The sequence below is a fragment of the Colletotrichum navitas genome (assembly GCF_030913465.1).
Source record: "Colletotrichum navitas strain CBS 125086 chromosome Unknown LY79scaffold_54, whole genome shotgun sequence".
NCBI lineage: Eukaryota > Fungi > Ascomycota > Sordariomycetes > Glomerellales > Glomerellaceae > Colletotrichum > Colletotrichum navitas.
The window spans coordinates 119,261-144,874 of NW_026850600.1; the positions used below are offsets into that span (position 1 = coordinate 119,261).

At 58.4% G+C, this 25,614-nt stretch overlaps 10 protein-coding genes across 10 annotated transcripts; 4 read left to right on the top strand and 6 right to left on the bottom strand.

Annotated features, from left to right (window-relative positions):
* Positions 1-262: 262 nt before the first annotated feature.
* Positions 263-2,156, bottom strand: LY79DRAFT_302265 (velvet factor-domain-containing protein). Its single transcript, XM_060552289.1, has 2 exons — positions 2,041-2,156; positions 263-1,938 (listed from the first exon to the last, which is right to left on the bottom strand). The coding sequence occupies exon 2, from the start codon at positions 1,910-1,912 to the stop codon at positions 473-475; it is 1,440 nt and encodes a 479-aa protein (XP_060411541.1). The 5' UTR covers positions 1,913-1,938; positions 2,041-2,156; the 3' UTR covers positions 263-472.
* A 3,332-nt stretch (positions 2,157-5,488) lies between these two features.
* Positions 5,489-6,627, top strand: LY79DRAFT_302272 (uncharacterized protein). Its single transcript, XM_060552290.1, has 2 exons — positions 5,489-5,941; positions 6,174-6,627. The coding sequence occupies exons 1-2, from the start codon at positions 5,581-5,583 to the stop codon at positions 6,521-6,523; spliced, it is 711 nt and encodes a 236-aa protein (XP_060411542.1). The 5' UTR covers positions 5,489-5,580; the 3' UTR covers positions 6,524-6,627.
* Positions 6,628-9,362: 2,735 nt separating this feature from the next.
* On the bottom strand, positions 9,363-9,875 carry LY79DRAFT_671742 (uncharacterized protein; the record flags this gene model as incomplete). The annotated part of the gene is made up of 2 exons (XM_060563953.1): positions 9,363-9,536; positions 9,834-9,875. 2 exons carry the CDS (start codon positions 9,873-9,875, stop codon positions 9,363-9,365), a joined length of 216 nt encoding a protein of 71 aa, XP_060411543.1.
* Positions 9,876-14,390: 4,515 nt separating this feature from the next.
* Positions 14,391-15,440, top strand: LY79DRAFT_671743 (BTB/POZ domain-containing protein; the record flags this gene model as incomplete). The annotated part of the gene is made up of 2 exons (XM_060563954.1): positions 14,391-15,090; positions 15,136-15,440. The coding sequence occupies 2 exons, from the start codon at positions 14,391-14,393 to the stop codon at positions 15,438-15,440; spliced, it is 1,005 nt and encodes a 334-aa protein (XP_060411544.1).
* Positions 15,441-15,558: 118 nt separating this feature from the next.
* Positions 15,559-16,448, bottom strand: LY79DRAFT_561337 (uncharacterized protein). Its single transcript, XM_060558396.1, has one exon. It carries the CDS (start codon positions 16,352-16,354, stop codon positions 15,656-15,658), a length of 699 nt encoding a protein of 232 aa, XP_060411545.1. The 5' UTR covers positions 16,355-16,448; the 3' UTR covers positions 15,559-15,655.
* A 673-nt stretch (positions 16,449-17,121) lies between these two features.
* Positions 17,122-18,930, top strand: LY79DRAFT_520515 (major facilitator superfamily transporter; the record flags this gene model as incomplete). The annotated part of the gene is made up of 2 exons (XM_060555249.1): positions 17,122-17,782; positions 17,840-18,930. 2 exons carry the CDS (start codon positions 17,122-17,124, stop codon positions 18,928-18,930), a joined length of 1,752 nt encoding a protein of 583 aa, XP_060411546.1.
* A 222-nt stretch (positions 18,931-19,152) lies between these two features.
* Positions 19,153-20,505, bottom strand: LY79DRAFT_671745 (uncharacterized protein; the record flags this gene model as incomplete). The annotated part of the gene is made up of 5 exons (XM_060563955.1): positions 19,153-19,593; positions 19,663-20,023; positions 20,076-20,269; positions 20,322-20,329; positions 20,376-20,505. The coding sequence occupies 5 exons, from the start codon at positions 20,503-20,505 to the stop codon at positions 19,153-19,155; spliced, it is 1,134 nt and encodes a 377-aa protein (XP_060411547.1).
* A 767-nt stretch (positions 20,506-21,272) lies between these two features.
* LY79DRAFT_520581 (NOL1/NOP2/sun family protein) lies at positions 21,273-23,065 on the bottom strand (the record flags this gene model as incomplete). Its single annotated transcript, XM_060555257.1, has 2 exons — positions 21,273-22,814; positions 22,865-23,065. 2 exons carry the CDS (start codon positions 23,063-23,065, stop codon positions 21,273-21,275), a joined length of 1,743 nt encoding a protein of 580 aa, XP_060411548.1.
* Positions 23,066-23,210: 145 nt separating this feature from the next.
* LY79DRAFT_302378 (uncharacterized protein) lies at positions 23,211-23,885 on the top strand. Its single transcript, XM_060552291.1, has one exon. The coding sequence runs from the start codon at positions 23,357-23,359 to the stop codon at positions 23,825-23,827; it is 471 nt and encodes a 156-aa protein (XP_060411549.1). The 5' UTR covers positions 23,211-23,356; the 3' UTR covers positions 23,828-23,885.
* Positions 23,886-23,944: 59 nt separating this feature from the next.
* LY79DRAFT_520702 (uncharacterized protein) lies at positions 23,945-25,535 on the bottom strand (the record flags this gene model as incomplete). Its single annotated transcript, XM_060555270.1, has 2 exons — positions 23,945-25,136; positions 25,183-25,535. 2 exons carry the CDS (start codon positions 25,533-25,535, stop codon positions 23,945-23,947), a joined length of 1,545 nt encoding a protein of 514 aa, XP_060411550.1.
* Positions 25,536-25,614: the final 79 nt, after the last annotated feature.

Consider the following 25,614-nt stretch of genomic DNA (forward strand, 5'->3'; position numbering starts at 1 on the left):
GAGGAGGTAACGGCAGACCCTGTACACGTTTGGGAGAGGCGAGACCATTCTAACTAAATGATGTACCCTCTTTCCGCCGGTGATGCAGCCGAGTCCTCAAGAGTCAAACACCCGTCAGGCTTTTGTTTCTCCATGATCGTAGCCCATAAAAGTTTCACTAAGGGTATATAGATACGAAGAAATGGCGAGCAGATTGCAGAAGAAGAACAACAGGATGTGCGACAAAAAGAAATAGACAAGGCCTTGATCGCGGGAAGCCCCCCCGCTTCGAAGCCTTGATGGGGCTTCCCCTCCGGAGAGGGCGTCGAGCATGTGCATTCGTTCGCGTGCGCCCGCAATCGTGAAGAGCAGCCCGACCGAAATAAAAACCATCGCCGCCGTATATTCGCCGATTTTGACCGTCTCCACCAACGCCGTGTGATACCATGCTCCGTCTATCGCTTGCTAGTCCGCCGCCCCGAGAGTCGCTGCTTCACTTCTGCTTTCGTGTCTTCTTGCGCTTGGCCGCCATCCCGCACTCCTCCTCCTCCTCGTCGTCCTCTTCTTCTTCGCTGTCGTCCTGCTGCCGGCGCGCATTCTTGCCGCCCGACTTTTCGTTGCCCTTCTTGATGGAAATGAGACACCCCTGCTCCTTGAGGCGCTTGGTGAGAGGCGTGCTGGCCTGCATGCCCGGAAATTCCTTGGCACTGTAGACTTGGAACACGTCACTCGTGATGGAGGATCGAATGGGCGCCCGCAACGACCGGTGCTCAGCGTCGACGACGACCAGGACGAACTTCAGGCGGTAGTGGCCAGATGTGCGGACCGACATGTCGGGGAAGCAGAAGAAACAGCCCTCCTCGCCGTTCTCGTCCAGGCCCACAAAGGGCGACGACACGAGCGAGCCCATGATGCGCTTGCCGGGCCTCACCATGCTATCGTCCATGTTGGTGCAGTCGCCGGTCCCTGCCTCGTCCCAGAGGCTGCAGTGGACAACGTAGGCCGGGTGGTGGAGTTTTTGGTACAGCTCGTCGGGCGTGAGGTCGTGGTTGTTGATCTTCAGCTGGACGATGGGTGGCGGGTCAATCACTCTCCGATCCCGTTCGCCGTAACCACAACACCGCGCCGCCCTGGGCTGCTGGCGGAAGAATATCTCGTACTCGTTCTTAACCACCTTGACGTCCGATTCCTGGGCGCGCTGGATCGGCCTCGTGTCGAGACCTCCGCCGCTCAGGAGGTCCTCGATCTTGACCCTGTCCGGCTGGCTGGTGGCGCTACATGGCGCTCCGGCCGCCGGCACGACGGATCCGCACCGCTGCGTGGGGATCCTTAGGCTCGGCGGCGTGAAGGGGATGGCGACCTTTCCCTGATACGTGTCGTTCAGCACGCGCGGCGCGCCATGCGGCATCTCCGGCATCTGCGGGGGCTGGTTACGCTTGAGGAAGTGGGCTTCTCTCGCCGCTTGGTACTCGTCGTAGGGTTCACCGACCGAGGCCGACGTCGGCGATTCCTGGGGATACCTGGGCACGGGCGCCGACCTGTATGGATCTGAGAGCTGGGCGGGTTGCTGCGGAGGCGGTTGGTAATGCTGATACGGCGGCGGTGGTTGGTGGTGGACTGGCGAAGGCGGCTGGTGGTATTCGGGATGGCGGTGCTGGTGGTGATAGTCCTGGCGATAATATTGGGCGTGTTGGTACTCGGGTCGGTGATAATCGGGCTGATGTTCGCGCATGGCCGTTCTGGGCTGCGGGTCCACGCTCGTCGAATGCGGGAGCCGCGGAGGCTCAGGCTCGTAGGCGTAGCTGCCTTCAGGCCCAGGCGGGCCGTACGTTGGCGAAGGTGCCCACGGGGAAGGTCTCTGAGCCATGCTGTCTGTTCCCGCGTCGTAGCCGGTGTGTTGACGAGGTGGGGATTCTGATGCGTAAAACGACATGGAGAGATGAAGATGAGGACGGGATGCTACCGAGAGCAAGGTCCCCTTGTCAGCACCGACGCCGGTTCTGGCGCAAGGCCACAAATCCACGTTCTCTGCTCGAGATGTGGCGCTCGGAGCAGACTCACCAGAAGGTGGGGACGTCTCGGATCCGTATTCAGTCCTTGGCCGAAGGGAGCGTGGGGCAAGAAACCTCTGCTCCGGATGCGCTCACAACGATCGGCGTGCGTAAGAAGGCGAGGAATGGCGGGTTCAGATGGTCTGATGTGGTTGGGCGATGGGCAAACGGCGTCAAATGGCGGATACAGGTCAGAGCACGTCCATTGAGAGCTCCGGCGGAAGTACAGAGATGGAAGAAGACCAATCGAGCCGCTGAGAGGGAGAAGGATGCCGGCAATGAACAGGCGGACGGGTCTTTTATCCGCGTCTCACCGGATGGCTCCTCGCGCCTTGGCGGACGAAGATGGGCAAACGTTTCGTAGGAGAACGGGCCGAGGGCAGCTCGTTCCGTTCGTCCTCGTCTTCTTCTCCACTTCGCAGTCCTAGGCACGGGTTGTCGAGGCGCGTAAGTGGTTAACCGTCTACGGGTTATGGGTGACGGGCAAACATGCGCAGTATGAAGTTGACGAGAGGCGAGCCGGGAAGATGGTTACTGCTGAGGTTTTGGCGAGCGAGTTCAGCGCTGGTGGCGGTACCCAAAACCCGGGAGGGACGGATTGAGGACGGGACGGACTGGCGTCGCCTTGCATGCAGGAGAAATATGGTGACTGAGAGGCAGGCCAGGCGGGCAGGGTCGAATGGGCGTGGGCGTGCTCGTGCTCGTGGGTGTGTGGACGAAGAGGGCGTGCGGGACGGCGAGGAGGCGAGACACAGTCAGGTGGTAAAGGGGAGAAAATGCTAAGGCGGTGGTGGGCGGCGGCGGGGGGTCGTTGGCACGTATGTATATGAAGCTGCGGACAACCGGGGCAGAGCCAATACGCAATTCCAAAGACGATTTACGGCGCCGAAGGAGTGCCCTGCTCGCTCAGCCCGCATGGCGGTACATGGCTCTCGTTTGGCTGAAGGGGGGGGGGGGGGGGGGGGGGCAAGGAGAAAGGGCAAGGGCGAGCGAGGATCAATCAGCACGCGGCATCCGCAGAACACCAGGCGCAGTGTTGGCTTGTCTTGTCTTGTCGAGGAGGGACCAGGATCAGGCCCCACGTCGAACAATGTAATGGATGGGGAAGAGAAATTGGGGCCTTGGGTGTTTCTGGACTTGTTGGAGGCCAAGGACAGTAAGCGAGGAGAGAGAATTGAATTGGGTGTTCAAGTGGGCACCATGCGGACGCGGAAGTAGACGCAGACGCAGACAAGCAGAGCGAGAATAAGGTACGACAGCCGGCGAGGTAGTGGCAATCAATTGCTGCTGCTGTTCGTTCTCTCTCAGACCAAACCGACAAAAACAAGCACCGACGTGGAGGCGTTCGTCCAGTGGCAGGACGCGGACGAAATGGTTTGTCGCAGGTACCCACGCACCACGATGACAGAAGGAGATGCCACTGCCTACTCTGTACATTCACTACCTACGTAGAAGAGACGGGAGAGGGCGCGGAAACGGATGGGCTTGGGACCCTCGGCCAGGAGGTTTGGACAGGGGCACGGCAACCAGGACAGGGACCGGGGTCATGGGTCCGGCCAGGAAAAGACAAGAAGCGACATTCGCGGGAGGGTGCCGCATCGCACTCGGTCACCGTCTAGTTGGGGAAAATGAAGGACGGCTTTCCCTAGGTGGAGAGCGATAAAGACAGAAAAGAAAGTAGGTAGGTAGCCACCTAGGTAGGTAGCCACCTGGGTAGGTAGCCACCTGGGTAGGTAGGTAGTGCAGGTACTAAGGTACGTATCGCTTGGCCATCGGATCAACGGCCTGATTGGACCAAGGAAGGAGCAGCCAAACAACACTGGACTCGAGTGGACGGTACGTACCGGTTAAAGGTGTGTGGGAAAGTGCGGAACGATACCTGCCTCTACTATCCGTACTCCGTACGTAGTAGGTAACCGGTCCTCGGTCTTTAGGTGCGAAGTCGGTAATATCGTCCAAGCAAGCCATCTCTCTCCAAGGACATGGGGACGGCGTTGTGCAAAATGCACCGAAACCGAGAGCAAGTCTCCATCAGCGCGCAGATTGCGCATGCGAGTCTTCTGCGCCTTGTCGAGCGGTTGGGCGAATCAGGCTCTCTCGGCCGTGTCGTCGGAACTGCGACTTTGGGACCTCGACGCAGCACGACCATGCACATGCACGCCTTAAGCCAGCGAGGTGGATAAAAGGTCGTCGTCCCCTGCTACTATATGTGTACAAGTATACACCTATGTATCTATAGTAGGTACGCAGTGGTAGCCACAGTGGTCTTGGACCAACCGCTTGAAAAGAAGGCTTACAGAACTGCGGGGGTAGATAGTCAGTCCCCTTCGCTACGCTCCCACGTTCGGGTTGGCCATCTCCGCTGCATGAATCCTCGATTATACCTAGGGATACGGATGCACATATCCGTACCTACCTACCGTACCGCACCTCACTCATCGTCGTCTGAATACGGATACCTGAAGTCAATACGACTGTTTCCATTCCGTTGACTTTGCGGGGATGCGCTACCCACCAGGGCCCGCTAAACCACGGGTGCACCCATAGCGGCCGGCGATTGGCGCCAGGGGCCATGCCTACAAGTTCCTTTCATTTCATTTTTATTTTATTTTCCCTCTTCTTGGCTTTTCGTGCTTTGGGCCGGCCTACCCAAGCCGTCGCCTGGGGAATAAACCGCCGCCCCAGCCTGGGTGACACGACGACGCGCACAAAGGATGACAGCCACGACGCCCCTTTTGCATCGATTGCGCGTGCGCCGAAAGCCCTGGAGCTTGAGCTTGTCACCACGCTGCTGCTGGCTCTGCGGCACGACGCTACTCCCGAATAAGAAAGTCTGTGCGCGCCTAGGTGCTCTGTCGGTATCTAGTCTCTACTACGTAGTGCACAGGGACCTACCTACCGACCAACCTACCTACCTACCTGCCTACCTGCTTACCTGCCTCAGTTGGACCATGGAAATTGTTATAGTAAATTACCGGGGCTCCGGTCTTGCCTGCCCCGCCTGCATCACTCTGCCCGAGACGCGACGACGCTTCTGGAATACAGTTCGGCGGCAACTCTCCTCGCCCATCGCATCGTATCGCTGCCGCAGCCCCCCCTCACTGCGCCAGCCTCTGCCTCTCTATGCCTCAGCCTCCACGGCCAGGCCGGGGCAACGCCCTCTCTCCGTTGCATGTTGTTTGCTGCTGGCTGACCTGCACCGGGCCTCGCTCGCTCGCTCGCTCGCCCGCTGGCGTATCCCTCGATCTGGTTCGCCAATCCCTGGCAAAATCCTTCGCCCAACAAACCGGCAGGTCAGGTCGCCGAGTGGAGGTGGCCGTCGTCGCGCTTACTGCCTGCCACTGCTGAGCCGCGCAAGTCGGTGATTGCAATCACACGGGTGATCTGGAAATATGCCAGACCAGCGGCGCACGCAACTGCACACTCATCGGCTTTCGGACGACCACACCTTATATCCACCGAGACAGCCAGCTCTGGGTCACCCACAGGGGCATTTGCTCTGTTCAACCTTTGCCAGACCTTGCGCAAACAAGCCGCCTCAATCGAGGCAATGCTCCGTTCTGCTTGCTTGCCTTCTCGACGCCCTCCTCATGCATACCGGGTCCCTTTCCACCGGTACCTCAACAGCCTCGGCCTCATCTCTCATCCATTGCTACTCGCCACGATCGCCATGTCCGTGACCATTGCCAACCAGCACTCCGGGAGGTACCACACCGGCCACCAACCGTTGTCACCATCGTTTCTGCGTATCGACACGGTCCGTCATTTCTGGGTTCGTACTTTGAACACCGCCAGCAGCCACCCCGACGTCCCTCGAGCCGTTTACCTGTCGGGCCGTTGCACACCGACGTTGCAATACTCTTCGGGGTACTTAGGTAGGACATGGCTATTGAGCGGTGCCTTCACCTGTAGTAAGTACCCTCGGATCTCCCGATCCTCACCACCGCCCGGCCAATCAGCTGCGGCCAATGCCAACAAGAGATGGTCCAATGGATTACGGTGCCGGGGTTGGCTCACCAGGACCGGCGTGATTTACAGCTCTACAGCTTTGGGACGCCAGTGTGGGCGCGCGCCGGTGATCTGGTCCGCGAAGATGCGGCTCGTTTGCCTTTCAGCGATGTTACTGTTACTAAGAGGAGACAGGGGCATCAATCGATCAGCATGGGCATCGGGACGAAGTTGAGCATATCGTGCCTAGATTCCCGGCCACGTTGGGGTCTCAGATGCTGGTGAGACAAATCCTCCTTTTGTCCTGTTGTTTTAAAAGGGGGGGGGGAACGGTTCCATACCTTTCTAGTGACATGGCTGCATCCCAGGGCCGCTGCTCATCCTCCCACCTGCGCCCGCTAACCGAGTCGGCGGTTCTGGCCGCTAACGACGGGCCATTGCAGTCCACTTCCGCACGCGGCCGTCGGCGGGTTCGTGCTTCATCTGTCTGTCATCGAGGCGCACCACACGTATGCTGTGCGGGCTGGCGTCAAATCAACCTCTAGTGCCTGCAGGGCTGTCCTGGTGTCCGAGTTTGTCGATCCCGGGCAGTGACGGTCTCTGTTGATACCTGCAAGACAGGTCAAGCTAACGGGAAGGGCACGAGTCACGGCGCTGGGAGGTCTCACGATGCAACACTTGCATCCTGGCAGCTGGCGGCCAGCTGACGGGCCGTAAAGGCAGGGGCTTTGTAGGGAAGTTAAACTCGTTCCATGTTGGACTCGTTTACACTGCGGATACAAGGGGCTGGGTTCAACTTCCATAACCATGACCTCGTCTTCTATCCCCTGGCGTCCTTACCGTCGACCCGCATCCTCCACTGTTGTTGGTTGTCAGTTGTGTTCACAGTGACGCTGGCAGGGGTCCCGGGTTCCCTCCCGTCGACAATGAGCTAGACGGCGGGTCCGTCATCCCGCCAATCTACCTACGAGTACGCTTCATCCACCACGTTCCACGCGGCCACACTATGTGGTGTGCCTCGGTGGACGAAGAGCTTTGATTCTTTGACGCTCACTTCGCAGCGCCAACATAATCACATGACTGCGGCCAGGACGGCGAGCAGTGCCCCGAGTCCTCTATACCCAGGCGAGCACATTACCATCGGGATCCCCGCGCCTGTGGAATGATGGACGGCCACCGAGTGCTACCAACGCATGGAGTACCTTGCGATGGGCGTCCCGGCACGACGGTACCTCGGCCACCGTACCATCTTGCGAACAATGCGAGGACTCCGTCCTATACGACGCCGGACATACTCCGAAATCCTCTTCAACTACGGCTCATAGTCATGCTCATTTCCGCATCTCACGTCCGTGCCGCCCGGTAACAGCTTGTCGGGTCGCGAGGAGACCCTGCCAACGCATCACTCTTCTCACAATGGCAAAATCACCGGCCGTGCCGCCAATCACCACCCTCCGCGAGCAGCACCGCAACAGGTCAGACTCATCGGCACCGAGATGCGGGTCAACCTGTGCCTTGGTGGCCGTATTCCCCCGAATGTCGCCATCTACGGCATGATAGAATTGCCGGTGGTGTGTGACACTCGCGGGCTCGGATCGCAGACGCCTAGGCACCGCAACCTCAGCCAACCCTCCGGAATGCCAATTTGAACATCACTGACGGATGCCCAACCACATAACCAACCCCGCACCAGGCTCTCCACGGCGATTGGTCTGCTATTCTCGGTCGGAGGCCCACGAGTTTGTTAGAATGAGCAGAGCCATATGCAGGTGCATCGCCGCGGAAGGCTCGACATGCAGCCATTCTCCTAGAGTCCAAGACGGCGGTCCTGTCACAGTGCAGGGAGGCGCGGAGAGCAGATCATATCTCAACCATACTTGACCCGAGGTTGGGTTGGACGGAACCAGTAACCTGGGTGGGTGGGTGGGTGGCTGGCTGACTCTCCGCCTGTTGTGCTTGAGCCACCGCTCGCCCCTTGCACTGATTGTCCTGCTTATCACCCAGCACCTCTTTCGGGTTTTGGCCAATGGGCCCACGCCCGCTTCCAACAATCCCGGCACGTAGAACGGTCAAGTTGGTGTTGATAAGGCCGGGCAACGGTTCGTCAGATGCCCTTGCCGGGAATACTTTGTGACCGAATCCTGCCTCTCCAAATGTACGACGCCGTGTGCTGCCAAGCACTCCTGCGTGTTGGCAGTTTATGCTTTGCTTTAAAACAGCAGCCGATTGCAGCTACCGGTACTCCGTACCAAGTCTTTAAAGGAGTCGTGCGGCTTGGCTGCTTGCACATATGCAAGGAGCTGCAGCAGAGCCGTTGGCAAAGTTGTTACAAGACAGAGGCCATTGGTCAGCCTGCGTCAGCTTTGCTTGATCTTCCATTCCACCGGCGAATTCATCCCCTTCCGGTCCTGTGCTTGGGAGCTCTCGGACGACACTGGGCGAAGTGCCAGGGGCTCGCTCACCTTTATCTGCTGCCAGGGTTGGGAATAAGTAACTTTAAGTAAGTATTTTGTAAGGAAATACTTGGAAGTACTTACTTAAAGGTAAAGAAATAAGTATTTTAAGTTACTTATTCCCAACCCTGTCTGCTGCACATATGCAAAGCCAGCGCGCTCCAAGGGCTCAGATGTTGCTTCAAATCGAATCCCTAAGATGCCCGTGTCCCTATATGATAGGGCATATGATGCAGTATCTTAATGATAAATAACGGGACGTTGAATAGCGCATATTTGAACTGGGAGTGAGTAGACCCTCGTTTGCATTAGCCCTTCCGCGACTCAGATGTCTACGCTGAATAATGCACTCCTGCCGAGGTCAAGAGGATCAGGGACCATATCAGGCATCCGGCAGTTGGCAAAATCCGAGGAGAAACGAGACCATGGCCGTCTCTGCTCCGCCTGTCAGATAATTAGCAGCCAGAGGTAGGGAGGTGGTTTGCAGAGTCGTCCTCGCTTGGGCTTGATATGTGCCTGGTGGCGTTTTCCGGCAGTTTGGCCCGTCTGATTGGCTGTCCACCTGTGGCTGGGCTGGCACACACCCCAACTGCGTGATGCCGATCGCTTCCTGGTGCGGCACCAGACGGGTCGCTATGGCTGATTTCTTGTTTTGCGCCGCGGCCAATTCGTATTGAATTCGGTGCCGGAGGTATAGTCAACGTTTTATGGTGGACGCAATCCTCAGCAGACAACCTAAGCGAGAATGTACATTGTACTTTTTTTTGTTTGCTGCGACCATGGGACTGATTACGAACCATTCATTGGCCAACCCAGCCGGTAACAATAAACTGTCGCCCCTGGCACCCATGTAGACGCCACACATCCCGGCCAAACGTTTGTTCCCAAGCTGCAGCTCGGCCTCTTCAGTAGGTAGACGCCGCCCTGGCCCTCAGCGAGCTCCGCACTTCCAGAGGAAGACGGGGAGCGGAACGGAGGTAATCACGCCCGCCGGGGCCATGACGCTGTTCGCACACCCGTGGCCCAGCGCGCGATGCAAGCCCGGGGCAAACAGCGGGAACAGAAACGCCGCGAGCTCTTGGTAAACTAGATGACCGCCATGGGTCTGGAGGCTGTATCAACAACATACATACTCCAGCAGTATTCTCTATACACAAGAGACACAGCAAATTATCACTACACATTAATTATGACATTCTCAATTTTTATAATCTAACAGTAGCACCCAATGCTAAAAGGGCCCAAGGTCTCGGCTCACTATCAGTGACCGGCCAACATCGTCAGCGGCCGTCCCGGGGTTGAATGGATTTGCGGGACGCTTTCATGCCCTCCCTCCACTACGACTTTTTTTTTTTTTTTTTTTTTTTTGGAGCAGGACCAGGCACTTGTTTGCGCGACGCACGACGAGCACGTAGAAGAGGAGTGCATCGTTTTTGGACTTCATGTGCTCGTAGTCGTCAAGGCTATTGGCAGGGCTCACCAAAGGTGGGTCAACGTGTGTGTGTATAATCAAGGTTGATTCTCTAACTAGCTATGGAGTACCTACGTAGTGGGTTAAGTACCGTATCCACTGGTTAGATCCGGACAAAGCTAGAGAAGCACGCTAACGGTAAGGAGTATCGCGGCCGCTGTAAGGAGTATAGTGTGCTGGCAGAAACAGGGATCTGTATATATCTATTTTCTTACGTAACGGTTGTGTTCTCACTAACGGCGGGCTGGCTAGTGGGCTGGAAGGGGTGACCGCCTTCTATGCTAGGACTAGCGTGGCTAACATCCACTAGCCGTTATAGGACATCTACTAGCTTTCTCTGGCTAGCGGGCTTCCTAGCTTTGTCCGGATCTAACCAGTGGATACGGTACTCCTAAAGGTACGTATTCGTGAGTACCTGTGTGGGTATCGTGCCTGTGGTAGCTATGGTCTTGGGTGTTGCAGAGGGGCCAACCACCGATCCAGCCGCACGGGCTGGGCGGCGACGCAGCCAGCCAACACATGCCCGGTCTTGTTGCACCTCTCCCCGCGCGCAGACGAACGCCGCGTCGCCGTGCTTGACAAGTTCTCTGGAGCTGGCGGGCTAAACTATCACTCTACCGACAGGATTCGTTCGAAACTCATGACGCTCGTGGCAGGCCTTCCCGGTTGAACTCAGGTCTGATGCAAATTAGAGGAGCTACCTACTCCATTTAAGTATTTCGGACACGGATATACCCTCAGTATCGTTGGACTTATCATGACTCTCATGCTACCCGCTTGTTAAAAGGATACTAGGTGTCAAGCTCTTCTCGTTTCCTCATTACGTCCAGATCATGTATATCCCATTAAGACTTCACCGCCGGAACCGATTTACTGAACTCATCTCATGACCTTTCATAAACTCCATCTTTTCACAATGTGAGGCGACTTGGCGCGACAGTCAACGTATGACCTGTCAATCAATCAAGTTCAGCATCCCGAAGTGCAGAGCTCAGCTGAGGCCACTCAGAGATCAATGCCCAAACATTCGACGCTGTGCGTATCAGAGAAGCTGTCTACTCTAGTACGTCGGACATGATGAGCAAGAGTTGAGAAGAAACAACAGAAGAGGGAATTGTGAGTATGTCTTGGGCCAGTGTACACATCTGGTCTACCTATTTAGACCCCTTTTCTCTTCCTCTTTGCGTGTGCGATGGGAGAGTTGGGGCTCGATCGGTAGCTCTGGTCATTGCTTCAGGCGGAAGGAGTAGAAGGAAGCGATCCATTGGAGCTGCCTCTGTCGACGCCATAATCGATGTGTTATTCTTCCTCGCTTGTGTCACTAATGTGGATGACTTGGAGGGTTTCGAGGGTGTAGCCGACATCGTCGTCACGGGGGGGGGGGGGGGGGGGGGGGGGTACAGAACGTGTGCGTAGACGCGCGGCCGCGCGGCAAAGGCCAGCCCGGAATCGTTCGGCAGAACCTCAACGTTGTTAAAGAGATGTTGGATCTCGGCGGTGAGTTCCGGCGTGCCCCAACCCGTCTGTAGCTGGATCCGAACGAGGCTATCACGCATTCGATGCCCATGGCATTGCCGGCATCGGCGGCGGGCGGTCAGTCACATAAGAGAAGATCTTGCTCGCAGCGGTCTCGATTCGCCGGTAACCCGTTTTCGGACATGGTGTCGTATGGATTCATCGTGGCAGTTGTTGTTGGTGGGATGGAATGCGAGATGGGTGTGAGATGAATGGAGGGTGAGATGAGGGTGCTTCCGCTAACGGGGCCGGCAGCCGGCAGGTACTGTTGTTGGCCGTGGGTCTGTGCCGCTCCGATGAGACTGCTGCCGATGGTATGGGCCACTCCGAGTGGGTCCAGGCGCGCGAAACCGGTCTAGGAGTATGACGGACCCACGATCTAAGGATTCCCTCCTCCCATACAGCCGCAGCCTCAAGGCGTCATGTGGCAGGGAAACTCCTCCCCTGTTGAGACGGGCGGCCTCTGTCCGCATTCCCAGATGCTCCGGGCATATGGCGGAGTTCCCATGGAGCCATTGATGCCTTGACCCAACGTTCCGAGTCAGGGAAGCCCTCCCACCGGAGACCAGCATCAAAACCAGCTGGCCTGCGCGGGGCCCCAGGCCTACGGCTATGGCATGCCACTTTATGGGGGCTGGTGGCAGGTGGGCCCGGGTTGGCAGTAGGGAAGCCATCACGACCTGGGGGTCTTCGGACCCCGTTGGGAAATAGATAGTGATAATAAAGATTCTGTACAATACGTGGTCCTAATATTTGGTCCTGTCATGAATTGATGCAGTGAGAGTGATATACTGACAAACTTAATGACAGGTGTAGTGGGTACAGTGGCAAGAACCTGTTGGCTTGTGTGGCAGTGATCTGAGCAACATTACTTCAGAAGTACACTTCAGTATAGTAGCTCTTACTATTGAATCTAGAATAACTGCAGGGTACTGTTATTTTTCTTCAGCGCCTGAAGATTCTTAGACATAAAGTCAAAGAATAATGAACTAGCTGATGCCTGGACTACTTGTTAAACCTTATACGCATAGACTGCACCAAGCTAAGTCTATAATCACAACATGCAGGTGCTGCCTAGTGATAGAATGCCAGCTACCAGTGAGCCTCATGTGCGACTCAGTTTGTCAGAGCAGCCTTGGGCACGTTTTTCGCCTTTGCTCGATTCCCCCATCACTTTTTTTTTTTTTTTTTTTTTTTTGGCATTATGTGTCGAGGTGACGAGGTTGCCATTGTTGTTATGGTTGTAATGGTGAAGCAGGAGGTGTTGGGTTGTGAAAAGGATGAAGGTAAGGGATTAATTTTTCTTCCGGATCGAATATTAAGGAATTCATTCATCTGGAAGCAGAGTTGGTACGGAAGGAGTAATGTCCCTGTCTAAAATCGATGAACTTGTCAAGCTCATGTAAGTGCAACCTAACTGGTAGACGAGACACAAGTTTCGCTGGAGGACCCCCGTTCCAGCCCTTGAGCGCCTAACATGGCTTGTGGCTATCCATGTGCCAATAAGAAAAGAAAAATCCTTAGTCTCTGTTTTCTATTGATACGTGTTCTTTATTCATACGTTTATACATCTGTATATACGGACATTGACAGGTTGACTTCCGGCTGGATTACACGTCGACTTGGAGCCAGTATACGGTTGTCTAAGCAAGCAGATACTAGGCCGGCAACGTTTCCTGGCTGTCCCAATCAGCTGTAGAAAGGATTCAAGATACGCTGCGCTGACGTGCGTCATATGGTAGCCAGGGTATGGTCTATATTGCTTCCGAGGATGGAGCTTGGGTGAGGTAGGTAAGTTGGATCTGATATCGCATAACCTACGCAAGGTGTCAACCGAGTGTTAGATCGAAATCGGGACATTTGTAGATCAGGGGACATTTGTAGATCAGAAAGAACACTGCAAGCCATAGGTCCTCAAAGTAAAGAGTGTCACACAACACTCGGTGATCTTGCTCTAGTTAATAAGGTCAGCACGGTGGTTAATCGCAGAGAGGTCGAGAAAGGAAGGAACAGGCTAATACGTCAAACGGCCCCTAACCTCACCCGCATCGCAAGGTCAGGTGACCTGTTCCTTCCTGCCTAGAGAAATATTCCTCTCTTAAGTCTCGTCGTCTCTCTCTCCCCCCCTGGATGAAGAACAAGCCCGACACGGTGGCGAGTGGCTCTAATGCCGGATTCTAGAGTTACCGGCGACTCCATGAACAGCGGAAGGCAGCTACGAAGCCTCGGATACCGGATTTTTGCTACTTTCTTCTTCTTCTTCTTCTCCCCCCCCTCCCCCCACCTCTCTTCTTTTCCATTTTCACGCCCAGGCCCGTCACCAACTGGATGCTCCTCCTAGCAAAGCCGATCCGCCCACGCCAGATATCAGCCAGCACCGTCCGACCTCTCATGGGACGACCGGTGGCCGCCCGGGCAACATGTTGGAATTGACTTTTTGTCGAATGCGCAATCACAGTAACGAGAGTTGGAAAGGAACGACGCCACTGCCAAGCACGTGAAACGTCCTTCCGGGGTCCACCCTCCGGACGGGCTCGAGCCACCACGGCGATAGACAAGCAGCCGACGAGGGAAAACTGCCGACGACCCAATGAGGGTGGACGCGATTACAAGTTTTAGCCGGTCCGACGAGGCTGGCGGCTGGAGGCAAACGTTCTATACGCCGGGGACACCCAGCCAAGATCCAGGCTTAATCGCCAAAACAAGTTTTCGCCCTGACGCCATCATGTCGATTCTTTACGACGGGCTGAGTCGGGGGGAACACCACCAGGACATACAAGACGTCTCATCCGAGCTCTCGAGGCCTGGGTGTCCCCAGCACCGACAGCAGACCTGACTCCTGCTCGAGGAGGGGAGGACCTGAGTTTGAGGAAAAAGGCTAAACCTTGGCAAAGGAAATACGACTCCAAATCTTTTTTTTTTCGCCAATCTTCTCCCCTCCCGGTCCTTCACAAGTCACCACATCAATCGGAAATGGAGCACCCTTTGGACAAGCACATGGCTATCGACAAGCCGGCGGCGGCGGCGGCAGCGGAGGCGGTAGCAGCAGAGGCACCGGAGAGGTTTTTTGAGGTGCGGTCGCCGGCGAGCTTCGCGGCGCGCATGTGGGCGCGCAAGTACAGCGGGGTGCCGGTGGTGCCGGACGGCGACGTGATCCTCGTCGTCGGGGTCGGCGAGGAGACGGCGGAGCTGCGCGCGGACTCGGTGATCCTTAGGCGGGCGTCACGGGTGTTTGGGGCGATGCTAGGGCCGCGCTTCTCCGAGGGCCAGAAGCTGCTGGACCGCGGATCGGACCCGGTCAAGATCAGCCTCCCTGACGAGGACCCCGAGGTGATGGAGCTGGTCCTCACCATCCTGCACCACCAGAACGCGCGAGTGTGCCAGATCGCGGCGGCGGACTCGATCCTGGAGGTGGCCGTCATCGCCGACAAGTACGACCTCGTCGATGCGCTAAAGTACGCGTCGCAGACCATGCTGCGCTACCACGAGCCGTCGATCGACCGTCTGACGGTCGGGGACCTGTGGCGGCTGGGCCTGGCGGCGGGGCTGCTCAACGAGGCCAGGTCGTTTGAGAAGATTACGCGTATGTTGGTGTGGAACCACACGATGCCGTACATCCAACTGGCGGACGCCGAGGACGTCATCGACATCGAGTTTGCGCTGCGCATGTGCTGTGAGTAGAGGGTCCGCCTCAGGTGAACGCGGCTGACGATGACAGACCTCCTCGAGAAGGAGAGACAGGACCTCAAGGCGTCCCTGCTGCTGCACCTGCTGCCCATCATCTCGACCGGCAGCCAGCTCCGCCTCGTGGAGATCAAGGTCGACTCGGCGGAGCACTTCGACGCGTGGCCGGAGCTGATGAAGCTATTCGGGGCGAGTCTGCAGGAGACGACAAGGTTCGCCGAGGGACTGGTCTTGGCGGACAGTAGACGCCGTGCTGCGGGGCCCGGGTCGGACTTTATGAGGCACTTCAAGGCCCGCGGCGGCATACGCCTGGCGGATGTGCGGAGGGGACGAGACTGACGGGAGGACGGACAGACGGACGGATGGTGGTTCTAGAACGTGTCGATTTTTTCCCTTCATCGATCGTCGTTTAGCCTCAGCGGACAGCGGGACCAATTGCATGGGGTGGGTAAGTGGCATTGAATATCAAGTTTATTTTCATTTAACTCCGTACGCTATTCTGCGCAGACAGCCGAGGTCCATTGAGACGGCTTCGGTAATTAGCAGCCGCTCGGTCAAACGCCGTTCCCTGCACTCATCGTAAAAGCCACGTTGAGGCCCGCTTGATAAGCCAGGGTGGGTCCGCGACGGGGCCTCGTTGTGTAAACGCTCGTCCCGTTGTCGAATGAGATTCTCGCATGCCCTTTCATGATCCGGATTTGAAGACCCTCGGCCAAGGCAATACCTAAGCAACCCTGCCAATCTAGTGTAGCAATTGGCGGACTCTCCCAAGGGCCGACGGTACGGGAAGCGCCAGTTAACCTATGCAGGGAGCCTCCCGGCCAGCAGGGCGATCTCCATACGTTCGGGTCCGGGAACCGCATCCGAAGGCAATTAATTGCTAAAGACTCGTGGTTCGGGATACATCGGGTGGAGCAAGCATCGAGTCGTCTCTCGGGCAACACTACGGGATTCAGTAGGCAAACTGACGTGTCGGACGGCACAGCCTGCGATTCGCTCGTTGGTCCCCTTATCGTTCGGTTGGTGATGGACAGTCTAAATCTAGGCCAACAGGCAATAAACACCCGTTTGTCGGCCCATCCACTCTCTAATCCTTGTGAAGCGTGTTCACTGCCGACAGCGATGGATTGAATGGCGCAGTCATATTTTAGCCGGGCTCTTTGCATGCCTGGCTTCGGGCGCGTGTCAGTGCAGCTGCAGCCAATCCCTGACGGTCGTCCGTAAGTCTTGCACTCGCATTCGTGGCTTTGCATCCATAATGAAAAGGAAAAAAAAGGAGAGCGGGTGTGGATATGAGCACTCAAATCCGTCGGAGTTGGACGCTGCACCTCGGCACGGAGTTCGAGGAGCCGCGGTGAGTGAGCCGCTAACCCATGCTGACGTATTTGGTGCCCCGCTAGGGCCACACTGGGCCTGTTCCGCAGAGACAAACCAGGCTAGGAACGGAAAAGAAAAAGGAAGGAGAATGCGCGCGGATCCACTTCCATGCACTGCGTTCGTCCATGCTCCCAACACCTGCTGCCATCGCACCCTGACAAAGCCAAATCGCTGCAATCCCGTTCGGTGCCACCCAATCCCGTCCCCATCATCACACGCCGGACACGGGAGTGCTGTGGATCCCGTCCGCCTGCGACGACTTCGCCTCTAGCCTAGCCTCAGGCCCGGAGATAACCACTATCGGCTGTTGTCCCCGGACGAGCAGGCAGATTCTGTGTCATTTGGTCATGGATTTACACGAACCAAGTTTCCGGGTGGGCGTGCACCGGTGCTTACGCCCCTTGTCGCTGGGTCTCATACGGGGGGCACCGACGAAGGGGATGGAATTCGTATTAGAAATGCACACTGCGACCATGGTATATAGGACAACTCGCCGTCCGGTTCTCCAGTCGGGTCTCGCCCTAGATCTCTTCATCTGGAACACTTTGACCGTTGCACTCGACGAGCTCCCAGCACATCACCCGGAGCCAACAGGAAGCTTATTAGCCCCGTGCCAAGCCAGGATCCCTTCGACCCCTTCACAATGGCGTCGCCGCCGCACTCCTCGTCGTCCTCGATCACGGCGACCGAGGCCGACGTCGAGGCCCAGAGGCCCGTCAACAAGGCCAACTACTTCCGCTACCTCTTCGACCAGGCCGGCGTCACAGAGGCCGTCCTCGAGAACAAGTACCCCGGCGAGGGCACCCACGACGCGCCCTATGTCGTCGACTTCCTCCCCGGGGACGCTCGCAACCCCCAGACCTTCCCCAAGTGGAAGAAGTGGGCGTACACCCTGGAGCAGGCCGTCGCCACCCTGGCCGTCGCCTTCGTGAGCACGGCCTACTCTGGAGGCATCGGCGACGTCATCCGTCACTTTGGCGTGTCCACCGAGATCGGCATACTGGGCGTGTCTCTGTTCGTCGTGGGCTTCGCCGTCGGCCCCCTGATGTGGGCTCCCCTGTCCGAGCTCTACGGCCGCCAGTACCTCTTCATCGCGACCTACACCGCACTGACGGCCTTCAACGCCGGTGCCGCCGGCGCCCAGAACATCCAGACGCTCATCGTCCTCCGCTTCCTCGCTGGCACCTTCGGTGCCTCGCCCTTGACCAACGCCGGCGGCGTCATCGCCGACATGTTCAGCGCCGAAGAAAGATCGTTTGCCACCGCTATATTCGCGTCGGCTCCCTTCCTAGGACCCTCGATCGGTATGTCTGCCCTACTGCGTTTGCCCCCTCCTGCAGCGCCCGCTAACACACGTCTAGGTCCCATCGTCGGTGGCTTCCTCGGTGCCGCTGAAGGCTGGCGCTGGGTTGAGGGCCTGATGGCCATCTTCACCGGCACGCTCCTCATCATCGTCGGCCTGACGGTCCCCGAGACCTACGCCCCCGTGCTCCTCCGCCGCCGCGCCGAGAAGCTCTCCCAGATCACCGGCAAGTCGTACATCTCCAAGTATGAGGCCCACCAGCCGCGCAAGACCGTCGCCCAGCAATTCAAGGTCGCCCTCTCCCGCCCCTGGGTCCTCCTGTTCAGGGAGCCCATCGTCTTCCTGACGTCCATATACATGGCCATCATCTACGGCACCCTCTACATGCTCTTCGCTGCCTTCCCCATCGTTTTCCAGCGCTACCGCGGCTGGTCCCCCGGCGTCGGCGGCCTGGCTTTCCTTGGCGTCGCTGTCGGCATGGTCTTCGCCGTCACCTACACGGCGTTCGACAGCCGTCGCTACCTCAAGGTCTCTGCCGCCCACGGCGGCTTTGCTCCTCCCGAGGCCCGCCTGCCCCCCTCCATGATCGGCGCCTGCCTCCTGCCCATCGGTCTCTTTTGGTTCGCCTGGACCAACGGCCCCGAGATCCACTGGATCGTCCCCATCATCGCCTCGGGATTCTTCGCTGCCGGCCTCGTCCTCGTCTTCCTCGGCCTGCTCAACTACCTCATTGACTCGTACGTCGTCTTCGCTGCCAGCGTCCTCGCCGCCAACGCTGTCTTGCGCTCCCTCTTCGGCGCCGCCTTCCCGCTCTTCACCACGCAGATGTACGAGCGCCTCGGTATACACTGGGCCTCGTCCATCCCGGCCTTCCTCGCCCTCGCCTGCCTGCCCTTCCCCTTCCTCTTCTACAAGTATGGCCACGCGATTCGGCAAAAGTGCGCCTTCGCTGCCGAGGCCGCCGCCGTCCTGGAACGCATGCGCCAGACGCACGAGAATGTCAACGAGGACGAGGCCATGGCCGAGGAGGAGAAGAACGAGAGCGCGCGCGCTGGGTCCGCCAACGGTGCCGGCATGCTGTCGGACGACGAGCGCACCGTACAGGACGAGCCTCGTGATGACGAGGCCGCCCGCAAGGTGCAGGCCTAGGTTTGAGCATATTCTTGATAATCATTTGTTTTAAATGTCGGATGTGATAGACGAAAATACCCGGAGAGGCATGTGTCACGGCCGCTGTGTAGCATTTGCATGGAGTTTTGGTAAAGTCTTTTGCGTTATCGGGGCCACGAGAGCCACATGGATACCAGATAGATGCATTTCTGCATAATTATAGAGTAATAGAGTTTCGCGAGACGTAGACCGTGCCCGAAGCTAAAGCTCGTTCCGCTCCCGTCCGCCAATCTTGATCTTCAGTCCCGGAATATTCTTGACCTTGAGGCTGCGCGACCCGGTGATCCGCACGTTGCTGCCCCCGACGTCCTCGGCCGGCTTCTGGCCAGGCGGCGTCCACGGCCTGATGCGTCCCTGCCACACGTCCAGCCCCCACCCCTGCAGCTCGTGCGGCGTGAGGGCCCTCCCTTTGGGGTACGGGTAGATCCGCCCGTTCGACAACTGGTGCACCACGCCGGCGGGGTAGCCGTCCTCGGACGGGTTGAGGCCCAGCTTGGCCGGGAGGTCCGGGAAGTAGGTCGGGTCGACGGTCACGGCCGTCAGGGACGAGTACTGCTTCTTTGCAAAAGCGTGGAGGTCGCCGCGGATGGAGGCGCGGGCCTGGGGCGACGGCGAAAAGATGTAGACCATTGGCCACCCACGCTGGGTTTCACGGTCAGCCGATTCGGTGATTGTGAGGATTGGAGAGGGAGGAGGGGGGGGGGGAGTTACGTCGAGGAAGCGTTGGTGGTTCGAGCGAGTGAGCTCCGCGATGACGGGCCTCGAGGCCTCGACGACCCACCCTTCCAGCTTGTCGTCGGCGGACCGGGTGTGCACGCTCTCGTCGTCACGTTTGTAGCAGACGACCTTTGCTTCTGCGGCGTCCGGGCTGTTGTCGACGACGCCGAAGGTGAACTCGGTCCAGTACTTACTCGCCACGGCCTCGAACGCCTGGCGGGCTGCCGTGTCGGGCGAGAGGTGTCCAATGCAGACAAAGTCGTCCACACCCTTAAAGGAGTCGACTTCCTCGGCTGACAACGTTGCAACTGGGGCTTGGGAACAGCGCTTGGCGCGGCCGAGGAAGCGCAGTATCCTGGGACGGTGTCAGCCACACACAGCCTTTCTGGAGAGGGCAGGGGCCGTACTCGTCGCTTGTTCGTGGGCCGGGATACTCTACCGACGGCTGGCCGTCGCGGAGGAGCCTGATTGAAGGGTACTCGTCCGCCGGCAGGCCGGCGCAGAGCTCGTTGGCGGGGTTATCGATCCAGCTCATTGAAAACTCGGTGGAAGACTGCGCTGCCTTCCACTCCGCCTCCAGCGGCCTCGACTTTTCCGACGACTGTGGCAGCTGGTCAGTACTATGCGCAAGACGCCATCCACGAATCACCCACTTCGACACCTACGCCAGTTAGCCCAGGCTCATTTTGAATGCTCAGGGGACTTACAGGCAATCAGCCTCATCTCCTGGGTCTCAGACACGGGGGCCTCCGCGACGAGCGACGCTTGCTCCTGAGAAGCCACGCCCGCGAGTAGCGGTACCCAAAAGCCCGCGCGCAGGAGAGCAGAAAAAGTCATTGTAGGGATCTTACTTCGGGGTAAGTTGTAGACGGAGAAAATCGAAGTCGGAAAACGGTGGGACGTTGTCTACTATGTAGTGCCCCCTGTTTGACAGGCGACAGGGATCTTCTCCTGAGCCAGGGTTGAGCGTCCAGGTCGCATCGTATGGAACGACTGCAGGGTCTAAAAAATCGATCCTCTAGATCAGTGTGTCGACCAGTTACGACTGCTCTTTATGATGACGCCACAATAGCCATCCATAACTGAGTGGCCGTTCTTTTTCCTGTGCAAAAAGCGCATTTGGCTTTGCATCAATGAGGAAAGTTATTGCTGGCCCTCTGTCGACGTATAAAGTGACAGTTAAGCTAGCCACTCCGCTTCAATTAGTGAAGTCGATCTTGTTGTAGAGACAAGTCAACCAAGCAACTGAAGTTCAAACCCTACCGACGACACTCGATAGGCTTCGCTCGTCCTTAGTTCCAGGCCTTCGGAATTGCCACGTCAGAGAATTTAGATACGCCTGGCATTGATGAATATAGTCGCTCTAGACCCCTGTCAGCGGTTTAGTGCAGTCCACTCGGTACATATATATCACGATACTAAAAACCCCATAAGCAGCACCTCTGACCTGTGCCACATCTCAATCTCTTAATACGGTACAGAGTGCCCGATAAAGCATAGCAAATGCCTGGTATACCGATATTCATGAGGACTTCGGGCTCCATCGAGGGCAACACTGAGCCCAGCTACTTTGTAAGACGTCGCTCATATTAGTACCGAATCACTCAGTCAAACCCACTCCACTCATCTTCACCCCCGTCGTCTCCGTCACTCTCAACCTCCGAGTCCTCGCTCTCATCCTCCCCGCTCGAATAGGCCTCGCCCTCCGCCAGTACCTGCGTCGGGGCCGCAGCGGCATCCTCCAAGACCACAGGCTCCCCCGTTCTCTTCAGCACCGGCATTCCCGCCATGTCCCTCACGATTCGCCCGTCCTCGTCCCTGGCGTACGGCCCATCCTCATCGACCGAATCCTCACTGCCGTCCCGCGCGAAGGCGGCTACGAAGAAGCCCATGACGCCGTGGCCATCGCCCTTGTACGTCCGGATGCACGCCTCCGCCACGGCCTTGTCGCCTCCAGCCGCCTCGGGCAGCCCACGGACGGGCCACTCGCGCATCCCGCGGACCTGCTTCTCCCGCGGCAGGATCTTCCACCCGCGCTCCCTCGCGACCTCGGAGGCGAGGGCCTTGGTCACGACTCCCTCATTTTCCTCCGCGTGGATCGAGCAGGTGGAGTAGGATATCTTCTTCGCCGAGGGGAACTTCATCGCGTGGAGCAGCAGCGTCAGCTGAAACCCGGCCAGCGCGTCAAGGCGCCTCTGCAACTCCTGCTCGGACTGCATCTCGACGGCGTTGCCGTCGTCGTCGACCATCACCGGCTTCTGCTCGGCATGTTTCCGCTTGCGGCTGACCTGCGGCTTCCCCTTGGTGCCCTTGGCGGCGGCAGGGCCGGGAACCTCGGGCAGATGCAATTCCGGCATCGAATCCCGTCCCACGATACCGCTGCCCGAGCAGCTGGGGTCCAGGAGCAGGGCCCCGACGCTCTTGTAGGCGCCCGCCTTCGGGTCGACGTCCAGAAAATCCTGGCCCGGTCCGATCTTGGTCAGGCCCCTGCTGCCCGCGATCTTGACCATCTTCTCCAGCGTCTGCGCTCTCCGGGGGTCCCGCTCGAACGCGAAGATGGTCTGCTTCTGGGCGCCCTGCTCCGGCTCGTGCGACTTGACGATGGCGGCCAGGTGCGTCGTCTTGTTTCCGGGAGCGGCGCACGAGTCGATGACGTCGCCGTCCTCGGACCGCGGGTCGAGCAGGTACGCGGGAAAGCAGGAGGCCTTGTCCTGCAGAATGATCTCCCCCTTGAGGTACGCCGGCGTCTTGGTCACATCCGTTCCGGGCGATGCCGCCAACAGGTTGGGGACGTGCGCGTCGATGAAGATGGCCTTGCCCGCCGACTGCGTCACGGCCTCGACGGACGGCGCCCTCTCGTACGCCTTGAACGTCGTCTCGAGCTGGTCCTCCACAGTGCTCTTGAGCGAGTTCACCCGGATCCACCGGGGGTGTCTCCCCTCGGGGTCGGCGTTCGCGTTGACGTCCGCCCTCAGCGCCTCTAGGGACGGCATCTTCCTCCGCAGCCTCGCGCGGGTCAGCTCAGAGGCCAGCCTGGCCTTGTGCCGCTCTATAGACGTCCTAAGGCCATGGGACTGCGGCAGCGCAATGCCCTTCTTGGACAGGAGGAAGTCGTGCACCAGCAGCAGCGCCAGCACGGGGGTGAGCTGCGACGAGGTCAACGATGCCCGGGTGGGGGTGGCGCACGGGGAATCACCTTGCGTTCGTGGCGTAGGATCTCGGCCGCCTCGACAACCTCCTTCAACACGGCGCTCCACTTGCACGTCTCGAGCGCGAGGGCGTAGACTTGGGCGGGCGGCGACTTGAGGCCCTTTTTGCCAAAGACGCGGCTCTTGAGGCTGCCACCGTGGTCCGGGCTCGACGAAAGGATCTCGGCCGTCTCGTGATACAGCGACATGGCGGCGGCGACGATCCTGTCAATCAGCCAAAGAAATGCAGACGTCACCGGCGTTGGTTTCCGGCGTGGTGCATCCCGTCTCGGTGTGCGGTTGTGGGGAACGTCGGCGGTCGAGGTAAAGATTTCTGCGGTGGGGCACCATGGGTCCGGAGAATTTATGGGGATCGGCGGCAGCGCACAGGCGGCCGTTCAACTTTCCTGCGGGTCTGTCTTGTCGTCCTCCTTGCCGGACAACCGAGGAGTTATCGCTGGTATGGGCACACGAATCAGGGGATCTCCTGGCAGTGGGAAATGAGGTCAAATTCTTGCGCAGACGAAACCTTAAAACGACGTCGTGGCGGTCTAGGCCACGTGCCACGCAGTTCAATTGCTGGGCGCCTCAGACATCACACTACGCTTCGCTTGATGGAAGTTTCTGGTTCATTTTTATATAATCTACCAGAATATTGCCATTCCACGTTTTGTCTTTCCAAAATGCCTTCCCAAATGCGGAACATCTCAGCGGGATCCGTAAAAAGAATCGAATGTACGCGTCACGGAGACAAAGAAGCGAATCCATTCGACCCTTGCTCGTGTCCCTGGACTTCTCCCCTATCCGAGGTTATGTATGTATCTGATCATCATCGTCGTGAGAAGCAAGAAACAAATCGAAAAAAAAAAAAGATCGGCAGCGACGGCGGTGTTCTTCCTCGCACAGAAGGGACGCCCTCAAACCCCGCATTCCATACCCAGTGTGCGGATTCAAACCAGCCCTTGATATAAGTTCTTGAAAACTCCTCCTCAGCCACAGCCCTAAACTATTTAACGAAGAGAACTTTGGTAAAGTCACAAAAATATTCGAGTGTGAGGGGAAAACTATTTCAGGGTGGGCCAGCCCGCTTAGTCGTGGTGGCTGCGGTGACGGCGCATGTGCTCGTGGACGTGGCGGCGAGCTTTGCTGTAGTCGTCGGCCTCCGGGGTGGCGGTGGCAGCACCGGAATCCTCGGAGGGAGTAGTGACGGTGACGGTCTTCCACTCGATCCTGGTCTTGCGGATGCAAGATGTCTTCTTGGAGGGCTCGGAGCCGCCCAGGCTGACGGCGGGCGCGGTGGGAGCGGCCATGGCGGGCTCGGCAGGCTTGGTGCTCGCCTGCACCGGAGCAACCTGGATGGGCAGCTGAGAGGAAGCAGCGGCGGCGGAAGTCTTGGGCGCCTCTTCCTTGATGGCGGCACCGGAAGCGGCCTTGCTGGCGGAGGGCTGGGCGGACGCGACGGGAGGGGCGCTACTAGCAGGCTTGACCGCTACGCCGCTGCCACTACCGCTTCCGCCGACGAGGGGGCCGAAGGAGAAGCCGCTGAGGGGGTTGTCTCCGGGAAGCTTCTGGAGAACGCCATCAGTGACCTCGTCAATAGGCGAGGGGATCGTGCAGTTCATGTCGGTGTTGAGGCCCTTCAGCAGACCGGGGCACTTGTCCATGCCGGAGGAGCCGGCGTTGCAGTTGTCGATAATCTGCTGGAGGACGTCCTCGTCCCAGGCGGCGATGAAATCGGCATGAAGACTGTAGCCGGAGGCGTCGCCGTTGGAAAGGACGAAGGGTTGCGCGCCCTGGCCAGGTGTCCAGCGGCTGGCGAACTTGGGCGTGTCCCAGTAGACCTCGAAGAACAGGTGGGGGACGTGGATCCATCCCTCGGGGCAGTTCGCGCGGCGGGCGTTAGAGGCGCCCTTGCTGGAGGGCCAGGCCATACTCTCATAGTCGCTGAGCGCGGCCTTGGGGTTGTAGCACGAGGGCATGTGAATATCGGCGCGCAGGGGAGAGCCGAAACCGTCACAGTTCTGGTCGGGGAAACCGACGCCGGAGCCCTTGTTGTTGGGGTCGACGATGCCGGCGGTAGAGCCGTCAGAGTTGGCGGGGTACGAGGGCGGGTCGTAGCTCGACCTTGGGCAAGTCCACTGGACGGGCTGAATGGGGCCGTCCTCAGGCTCGAGGTTCTGCTTTCCGCCGGTAGAGGGCGGGGCACGGACGGAGGCGTTGCCACTGAAGATCTGGAGGCCGCGGGGGAAGGCCTTGATCTCGTCGTCGGTGGCTTCGAAGCTGTGAATGTTAGCTTGTTTCACCTGGCAGAAACTTCGACACTCACAAGTAGTAGACGTTCACATAGAAGACATCGACCGACTCGAAAGCTTGGGTCTTGGGGTCGTGGAAGTACAGGGAAGGGAACCAGTAGGCACTGTCGTCGCCGCTGATCATGGCGTTGCTGCACTTGGATTGGGCAAGGGTCTCGCCAGTGGCCGACATGCCAAAGTTGCTGCCTCCCATGATGCCGTGGACGTGGGTGGAGATCTTCCCGGGGTCGATGATGGGGTCAACGCGGGCCTTGACGAGCTGCTTGTTGTTGAAGCGGAGGACGGCGAAGGTTCTGTCGTCGGACCTGGAGCCGGCCGAGGCGGCGCCAAAGAGCGTGGCCAGCGAGGCGGCGGCAGCGAACTTCATGGCTGCGGTTGATTTGGGGGATGAGATGTAAGAGGTGGAAAGGGCGGTCAGGTATAAGGCGGTCCGTGGGAGTCTTGCT

What these genes read in the sequence shown, in the direction of transcription:
- LY79DRAFT_302265 (XM_060552289.1), bottom strand. Translation starts at nt 1,912, where the DNA reads ATGTCGTTTTACGCATCAGAATCCCCACCTCGTCAACACACCGGCTAC.
- LY79DRAFT_302272 (XM_060552290.1), top strand. Translation starts at nt 5,581, where the DNA reads ATGCTCCGTTCTGCTTGCTTGCCTTCTCGACGCCCTCCTCATGCATAC. An exon ending in GAGCGGTGCCTTCACCTGTA is followed by an intron (nt 5,942 to 6,173) that starts GTAAGTACCCTC and finishes AAGAGGAGACAG; the next exon opens with GGGCATCAATCGATCAGCAT.
- LY79DRAFT_302378 (XM_060552291.1), top strand. Translation starts at nt 23,357, where the DNA reads ATGAGGTCAAATTCTTGCGCAGACGAAACCTTAAAACGACGTCGTGGC.
- LY79DRAFT_561337 (XM_060558396.1), bottom strand. Translation starts at nt 16,354, where the DNA reads ATGCAAAGCCACGAATGCGAGTGCAAGACTTACGGACGACCGTCAGGG.